At 33.4% G+C, this 9924-nt stretch overlaps 1 protein-coding gene and 1 pseudogene across 1 annotated transcript; one reads left to right on the forward strand and one right to left on the reverse strand.

Annotated features, from left to right (window-relative positions):
* The first annotated feature begins 3031 nt into the window (after positions 1-3031).
* Positions 3032-3718, forward strand: LOC143603541 (uncharacterized). The gene has a single exon (XM_077080321.1). It carries the CDS (start codon positions 3032-3034, stop codon positions 3716-3718), a length of 687 nt encoding a protein of 228 aa, XP_076936436.1.
* Positions 3719-7760: 4042 nt separating this feature from the next.
* Positions 7761-9452, reverse strand: LOC143603542 (alkane hydroxylase MAH1 pseudogene; annotated as a pseudogene).
* Positions 9453-9924: the final 472 nt, after the last annotated feature.

Genomic DNA, 9924 nt, shown 5'->3' on the forward strand with positions numbered 1-9924 from the left:
CGATGGTAGGACTTATAACTTACCAACTGCCTCTGAGGTTCCCGCTTTTATCGTTGGAGATTTTAGTGACGCAATGGACAAGAGAGATCTTATAGTTAACTCCAGGTCTGGTGGTCTTCGACGAATTAGTGAACTTCATCCTTCTTATAGTCCTCTACAATTTCCTTTGCTTTTTTCCTTTTGGTGAGGATGGTTATAAAGTAGACATTCCTCACAGGAATGTCGATCCTTCGTCTACGGCTGCCCGTAAGAAGTGCACTATGCGAGAGTTCTTTGCATATAGGTTACAAGACAGGCCTAATCAATTCTCACTACCCTTAAATGGACGAAGGCTTTTTCAGCAGCTTTTGGTTGACGAATATACCATGGTTGAGAGTTAAAGGTTGCATTTTATACGTGGAAAACAGAGTGAACTTAGGTCTGACACCTATGAAAGCCTTCGAAACCTTAAGACGACAGGAAATTCAGATGCTTCAACATCTGGGCAGCGTGTAATCCTTCCGTCATCTTTTACTGGTGGAAGTAGATATATGATGCAAAATTACTTGGACGCTATGTGTCTTTGTTGATGGTACGGTTATCCGGATTTTTTCTTAACCATTACGTGCAATCCAGGTTGGCCAGAAGTAAAACGTTTTTTAAAGGATACCAATTTAAATTCTGAAGACAGGCCATATATACTATGTCGGATATTCAAAATGAAGCTTGATTCAATGATTAAGTTGATCAAGGATAAGGCTTTGTTTGGAAAAATTAAAGCAGGTTCGGTTGCCTATCTAATATATTTTTTTAATATTTTCTTTACTGTTTGTTAAAGATATTTATTTTATTTAATTCTTTCTAATTTATTTGTTTGATTCCAAATGCAGCCGTTTACAGAACTGAGTTTCAGAAACGTGGTCTGCCTCATGCCCATATTTGCCTATTCATTGCTCCAGAGAATAAAATTCACAATCCATCCCATATAGATAATTTTATTTCAAGTGAAATTCCTGACAAGGTCACTGAACCAAACCTATACGAGCTCGTGTCAGATCATATGCTTCATGGTCCTTGTGGTGAGGCTAATCCGAGCTGTAGCTGCATGATTGATAGAGAATGTTCAAAAAATTTCCCAAAACGATTTCAAAATGAGACAAGTATAGATTCCAGCGGTTCTCCACTTTATTAAAGAAGAGACAATGGGCGTTACGTCGTTAAGAAAGGTATAAATCTAGATAATAGAAGTGTTGTGCCTTACAACAAAATTCTTTTACGAAAGTATCAAGCACATATAAACGTCGAGTGATGCAATCAAGAAGGATCAATCAAGTATCTGTTTAAATATATAAATAAAGGTCCAGATCGAGCTACAATTTCCCTTGTACAAAATAACACCGACGACAATGAAGATCCTCAAGTAGATGAGATTGAAGCTTTTTACAATTGTAGATATCTTTCTGCATGTGAGGCTGCTTGGAGGATATTTGCTATTGATGTTCATTACAGGGTCCCTGCTATTACGAGACTTCCTTTTCATTTACCTGGTCAACAACAGATAATTTATGGCCCTGAGGAAGATATTGACGATGTTCTTACCAAGACTTCCAATTCAGTTTCAATGTTTACTGGTTGGATGGAAGCTAATAGGAACTACGAGCATGCAAGGAGGCTATCATATGCTGAGTTTCCAACACAGTTTGTATGGAAAAAAACATCACCACCAAAATGGGTAGAAAGGAAAAGTGGGTTTGCTATTGGTAGAATTCATGCCGTTCCCGCATCATTTGACGAGGCATACTACTAAAGAATTCTTTTAAACAAGGTTAAAGGACCGAAATGTTTTGAAGCTATTCGAACAGTAGATGGTTTTGTTTGTGATTCTTTTAGAGATACCTGTTACAGAAGAGGGCTTTTAGACGATGATAAAGAGTACATAGAAGCAATTGAGGAAGCAAGCCATACCGCAAACGGATATTATTTAAGAAATCTGTTTGCAACAATGCTTATAACATCGTCCTTATCAAGACCTGATTACGTATGGGATAATACATGGCAATTTTTAGTCAACGGGATTCTTTATCATCAACAAAAGAAACACAAGAATCCAGGTTAGTTTTGTTATATGTGTGAACTTGTCTTTTTTAGTTTGGTTTAAGGTAGATTTTTTTTCCAGGTTTGTCTCTTAGTGACGATCAATTGAAGAACTTGGCATTACTTCAGATTGAGGATTTTTTGGTATCCAACAATTCATCTCTACGTAGGTTTTCACACATGCCTTTTCCGGATCAGGAATCTGTTTCTACGTCAATGAATCCTCTTATGATGGAAGAATTATCTTATGATAAGGATTCTTTGTCAAATGATTTTAATCTTTTGTACACATCTCTAACTGATGAACAAAAAAACGTTACAACGAAATATTCAACTCCGTGAAAGGTAAAAAAGGTGGTGTTTTTTTCGTGTATGGTTACGGCGGTACCGGCAAAACATACTTATGGAAAACCTTATCTGCCTCAATTCGGTCAAAGGGAGAAATTGTTCTTAATGTTGCTTCAAGTGGAATAACATCTTTGTTATTAGAAGGCGGTAGAACGGCTCATTTCAGATTCCTTATTCCAATCAATCTTACCGAGGACTCCCAATGTCAGGTAACTATAAATTTCATTAAGTCTTGATTATTTCACATTTAAATGTATGTTTTCAAATTATTTTAATGAATATAATTTAAACATATTCAACATTTTCAGGTTAAGGGTAATACAGATGTTTCTGAGTTATTGAAAAAAACATCATTAATAATTTGGGATGAATCTCCCATGATTCATAAAAATGCATTCGAAGCATTGGACAAAACCCTAAAAGATGTTATGAACGTTGATTTGGGCAACACTTCTGGATCATTGTTTGGAGGTAAGGTAGTTGTTCTTGGTGGTGATTTCAGACAGATTTACCTGTTGTACAGAATGGAATAAGAAACGATTGTGTGAACGCCACAATTAGTTCTTCTTACATATGGTCAAATTGTAAGGTTTTGAAACTAACCAAGAACATGAGGTTGACCGTTGGTTCTCAAATGTCAAATACTTTAGAGATTAAACAACTTGCTGATTGGTTGTTGGATATTGGTCAAGGTAATTTTGGTGGTCCTAATGATGGTGAAGCCACTATAACAATTCCAGAGGATCTTTTAATAAAAGATTCCCTTGATCCTATGTCTGATTTGATAGACTTTGTTTATTCTTCTATGTTAGATAGGTTTAATGATCTTACCTACTTTCAAGAACGGGCTTTGCTTGCTCCATTAAATGATGTTGTTCAAGAGATTAATGATCGTATTTTAGCGTATTTTCCTGGTCAAGAAATGGAGTACTTAAGTTCAGATAGCATCGACGAGGTTGAAAGTTTATCTGAGGATTTTGATCCCGCGTTGTACTCTCCTGATTTTCTTAATGGTATAAAGATGTCCGGAATGCCAAACCATCGTTTGTTACTTAAGGTTGGAGTTCCTATTATGTTACTACGGAATATTAATCAGAAAAAAGGGTTGTGCAATGGAACTCGACTACAAGTTGTTAGTTTGGGTAAACGCGTCATTGAAGCTAAGGTTGCTTTTGGTACTAATATTGGATTTCGTACTTTACTCAGCAGAATAAGTCTTACACCGTCTGATAAGAAGCTTCACTTCAAGTTAAAAAGGAGAGTTTCCTATATCGGTTTGTTTTGCAATGACTATTAATAAAAGTCAAGGACAATATTTATCGCGTGTTGGATTGTATTTAAAAGACCCGGTTTTTACCTATGGCCAGCTTTATGTTGCTTTGTCTAGAGTGAAGACTCGCGAAGGTATTAAGATTGTTTTATTAGATAAAGAATCCAAATTGATTAGTGAAACAAAAATGTTGTGTATAAGGAAATATTTGGAAACCTTGTATGAATTTTTTGACAATACTTTTTTGTTTACGTTTTTATCTTTTCAAATATGTTTAAGGTTTTCTAATAAAAGGATTGTATTATTATAATGTTTTGTTTAACTATAGGTACATGTTTGTATGTTCAATTATGTTTAGTGTTTATGGTTTTTGTAGTATATCTTTTATGTTTTTGAAATTTAATTTTATAGACTTTTATTTATAGCTTAATATTATACCGATATATATATATATATATATATATATCCGAAATATATGTTATATACATTTATATCTTATCAATTTACTACATTTAGTAAATAGGAGAATAGGTTAAATGTTCGTCAATAGTTTCTTGAATATAGGGATAATCATGAGTTTTATGGATTCAATAAACCGTCATTTTTATTATTAATTAAATAAAGACTCTTTGGAAGATAAACAATAACCATAACTTATTCAATAATCAGTTTCTTAGAAAACTTCATCTCTTCCATTATTTTCAACAATGACAACAATTGTTTCTTGGAAATTTTCATCCGAAACCAATAATTATCAGTTTATTCTTAGTGATCTGTTTACAATCCATAAGCCCTCTATCGAATCGGTCATGTCTTTTAGCATTCCGTTTAAGTACCAAATAATAGGATACGGAAACCGCAAACAAATTATTAACGACGAAGAGGGAGAACTATTGAATGTTCTAAATGAATATATTTTTCAACATGAACAATATCTACTTCCTTTTGTCAATGTTAAGGAGTGGTTTTATTATCCTATGCAAAATAATGTTGTTATCAAATATGTGAATGGTCAGCAAAAGACTGTTAATCCGAAGTCCATATTGCAATCGAATGACATTTTTCTTTTAAGAGATTTAGATTTCTTGAAGCTTTCAAACGTTTTTAAAGCAAGAGCACATCTGGATTTGGAGAATGAGGTGGCTGAGAAGTTAAATGGCTGTTAGGTTGTCAAAATTATGAATCCGATTTTGATGATCTTCAAAGCTATTTTGGTTCTTCTTCAGATGTTTAAGGTAAATAAGATCACATATGTAGTTAGATTTTTGATAAATATAATTTTTGACTTTATTTTTGACTTTGCTTTTTTACTTTATGTTAGTAGTTTACTTCATATACATATGCTTCTAAAAAAGTACAATACACACCTATAACAGTTTGTTTTTTGTTTTGTCAGGTTGTTATGACAGTTTGCGGTTTTTGATGGGTTGTGATGTAAGTTCATTTTTGGTAAACTTAAAATCCAAATGTTTATATTTTCTTTTAGATTATACCTTTTATGTTTATATTTATTTTGTGTTAGCATGAAGATTGTATTAACTGTATTAGATTTTTAATTATTTGGTATTAGTGATTACTTTTAATAAGTCTGTCTCTCTAATATTATATTTTCAATATACTTTGATTTGTAATTACCAGTTTGAATAATTTTTTTTTGTTTCTGGTTATAAACTTAGGTTATAAAATTGTTTTATTTTCTTTTGACCTCAACATAGTAGCTACATATTGTAGATATCATCCATTCATTATATATACATTAACTTTTTGGTTTAATTCTTAATAACGTTCCATGGTTTTTTTATATTTTTCATGTGGTTAAGGTGCATGGTTTTGTTTTGGACGGAAGTTTTCAAGGTCATCCTGTTCAATTAATGTTAATATCTAATGGTTTAATGTGGTTGATAAGACAATTAATCGTTTGTTTCTATTAGGTGATTATTTAGACAATGGTTTGGTGTACTTCTTTTTATGGATGTTTATATAGTATTATATGTTATTATATTTTGAATGTTTATATTTCGTTATATATTATTATATTGTATGTTAGTTTATATACATTGTGTTATATATCTAATATGAAACCGGTTTTAGGTACTGATGATTTTGTTTTAGGTTGCAAATTTTGCCTATCATGTTGGTATAGCGACGTTAACATCTAATTAGTTGTAATGACTTTTATTATAAACTTAAGTTTGTGTAATTATTAACAGTTTATGTAGACTATCTTATTAACTATATCTCCAATATAGATAAATATTATATCTTTTTGGGTTCTAAATTTAATGATATATTATTTTTGTTTATATATATATATATTATGATATTGTATGGTAGTTTATATACATTTTTTATGTATCTTTTTTATCTTGTATTTATAGTATAAATTATTAAACATGTATGTTTTTAATTATAATTTATTTGATATATATTGTATATCTTATTTATTTCCCAGATTTAAAAAATAAACAAAATATAGGTATAATGTTTATAAAAAGTCTAAAAGTATAGGGTTAATAATTAGTTTTATGGATTCAATAACCGCCATTATTTTTGATTAATTTATACGGTTTTTGAAGATGAACAATCACACCCTAATTTCTTCAATCAGACAATCAAACACAATCAGTTTTTCATTTTCGTCCACAATGTCGACAATTGTTAACTGGAAGTTTTGCTCTGATAACAATAGATATGAGTTCATTATCAGTGATCGCTCGGTAATTCACAAGCATAACATCTACTATGTTTTGTCTTTTGATATTCTCAAGAAGTATCAAATATACGCAGCCAGGAATCGAAAAGTTTTTTTATCTGATGAAGAGAACTCACTAATGAATGCTATTCGAGAGGATATTGTACAACATGATCAAGAGGTTCTTCCGGTTGTCAATGTGAGTCAATGGTTTTTTTATCCTTTTCAGAATTTGGTTGTTATAAAGTATGTGAATGGGCAACAGAAGACTGTGAAGCCAAGATCAATATTGCAATCAAATGATCTTTATCTTTAAAGAGATTTGGATCAGTTGAAGCTTTCGAATGAGAGAAAACACATGGCACATTTTGATTTGGAAGAGGAGGTCAGTGAGAAGGTTAAATGGCTTTTAGAGTGTCAAAACTACGAATCCGATTTTGACGATCTTCATAGTTCCTTTGAATCTGATGTTGAAGTTTAAGGTGACAGTTATTCAATAATGTGTTTATTTACTTAATTACTTTAATTCTTTAGTTTATTGATTGCAATGTTTGTTTGTTTATGTTATTACATTAATATATAAAAGCGTACAATAAACTGTTAAAATCACTTTTTTGGTGTCGTAGGTTGTGATGGCAGTTTGGTTTTTTGTTGGATTGTTGATGAAGCTGATGGTTGGTAAGTTTACCTCACATGTTTATATCTTCTTTTGTTTTATAGTTTATGATTAGTATGATTCTTTCAATAATATAATAGTTTCAAAAGTCTTTAATTTTTTATAACCAGTTTTATTTATTTTGTTATTTATATAAACTTGTGTTACATATAAACATTTTGTGTGTGTTACAACAAAAGTATTTACATATTTATGTTTACATGAAGTCTTTATGATATATGTTAGTCACATTTGAGTTAAGTAGTTAATTGACTTCCATATTTTGTTTTTCTTTTTCAGGTTTTAGGTACTGATGATTTTGTTTAAAGTTGCAAATTTTGACTATCATGTTTGTGTAGCAACGTTAACATCTAATTAGTTGTAATGACTTTTATATATTATAAACTTAAGTTTGTGTAATTATTAACTGTTTATGTAGACTATCTTATTATCTACATCTCCAGTATAGATAAATATTATATCTTTTGGGTTATAAATTTGATGATATATTATGGTTGTTTATATATATATATATATTGTATGGTAGTTTTAGATACATTTTGTTACATATTTAATGTCAACCCGTGTGTAACACGGGTACTATCCTAGTTTGAAAATAAAACATTCTATAATAAAATATTTGAGTACTCCTCTTGATTTAAATTTCATAAGTTATACATTAAAGATCAAGGTATTAATATTAACTGATAACTTATGTATCAAGTTAATTGAATCTTTTCAAATGTAACTGCAGATACATGGTTGTTCACTTATATCAGAATCAACTTCTTAGAACTTATATATTCCACGCCTATATATACGCAAAGGACGTCCCTTTTATTATTTAATGAAGCTGACTGAAATCATATCAAGAAGCTTGGTTGATGTTGATGGGGAATAGCCTGACCTTCAAACCATACTTCATCTGTAGTAAAATGGAATCACTTGCACATACTTCATGACCATCCACCAATTCCACATGGTAATGGTAAATGATCGAAGAAGCCACCATTTTCATTTGAATAAAAGCCATTTCCTTACCCAAACATGTCCTAGGCCCTGCATGAAATGCGGTGAACTTGTACGACGGTTCATGCTTTATCCTTCCTCCGTTTGAAATCCATCTTTCCGGCTTAAACTCCATGCAATCTTCTCCCCATATGCCTTCAGTTCTACCCATAGTATAAAAGGACAGAATTATCCTGGCATGTTCATCAACAGCATGACCACTTGGGAGTACGTCGGGGGACAATGGCGCTTTGTGCTCCAAAGCAACCGGCGGATATAGCCTTAATGCTTCACATATACCTCCGTGAAGATACACCAATTCTCCCAACTCCTTTACGCTCAAACTTTCCCATTTTCTGCCACCCAAATGTTTCTTGATCTCATCACGAATCTTCTTCTCTGCTATCGGGTTTTGGGCAAGGAGATAAAAGAACCAAGACAGAGATGTGCTTGTGGTGTCTCTGCCCGCGATCATCAGATTGAGTACCGTATCTTTTATAAACTTTCTTGAGTCCGCGGACGTCCCTCTCTGTCCTTCAAAACCTCTCATCAATGATGTTAATAGCCCTGACTTCTGTTCCTCCTTGTTTTCGTCTTTTAAATCCAAACACTTGTATATAAACTCATCGAACACCTTCCAAGCATCACTCAACGTCTTCTCCTTTCCCAACCCAATCTCTTCTGCAGCTTCCAAACACTTTCGGGCAAAAAGTGCCTCAAAAAAAGAGCTTCTTCAGCGTCCGTGAAAGCCTTCTCGCATTGAACAAATGGTAAATCAATGGACAAGCTTTCGGGGTCATAATCCAAAAGCAATACACATATAGCATCAAAAGTGAACCTCTGAAATACATCTTGCAAATCCGTCTCCTGATGATGCGAGGAGACAGAGTTAAGGAGCGGAAGAAGGCCCTTTTTGATTTTGTTTTTGATATTTGTTTGCAAGAGTGTTTGAAATTCCGGGTGCTTGAACAGAGATATAGTTGTTTTCCTATGAACTTCCCATAACTCGTCATCCGAGTTAAAGATGCCGTCTCCAAGGATTTCAAATATGTTACGAAAGTCGGGACCTTTGGGGTAGTTTTGGAAGTTCTTACTCAACATGTGGTGAATGTTGGCTGGGTCAGAGGTAAAGAGCATGTCTATATTGGCAAACCAAGGACCTTTGAACAAAAAAGTACCATCACTAAGTTTCACGATATGAGTGATGAAATCATGAATACGATGGATGTTTAGGAGGATATGTGGTGTCATGCCAACAAACGGCCAATTAGTGATAGGGAGGCGTGTTCTACGGCGGTGAAGAAACACCGCAGCAGAAATAAACACGACGAAGAAAATGAGAAGCATGTTGGAGTAGTGGATGGAAGCCGTGAGAGTTGTGATTAACGCAAGAAGGTTTATAAGGACGAAGATAGATGTAACAGTTTCCTATCTTTTTTTTTCCTTTCTTTTGTATATAGGCACGTTAAGTAGAAGATGGGGGCCGGCCGGGTCCGTAAAAATGATGGACAAAGTGGTCCAACCAATAAAAAGTATACTAGTCATACATGTACTCTTTCAGTGTAATTTTAGTTTCAATCTATCAACCACTGAAATTTTTACCGTTTGATTTTTTACATGTTATTAGGCTGTTTGCCGTGGGTACAGCCCCCCGACCCCCCCCCCCCCCCCCCCCCCCCCGGCGTTATACCCCCTTCACGTCGGAAAGCCGGCACCAACTCACCATAGTGCCCCTTTGTTCCCCCCTTCATCCGCCATCCTCATAGCGTCTGCACTCATAACGTTGGATAACACCACTGATGTGTAAAGCGGTGCCTCAACAACCTTACTATCAATAAATTATAGGATATGATGCTAATTTTGTTAAGTTTTATATAT

Source organism: Bidens hawaiensis, unplaced genomic scaffold (assembly GCF_021521415.1).
Source record: "Bidens hawaiensis isolate Kalapana, Puna unplaced genomic scaffold, B.hawaiensis_p1.1 tig00062110_1, whole genome shotgun sequence".
Classification (NCBI taxonomy): Eukaryota; Viridiplantae; Streptophyta; class Magnoliopsida; order Asterales; family Asteraceae; genus Bidens; species Bidens hawaiensis.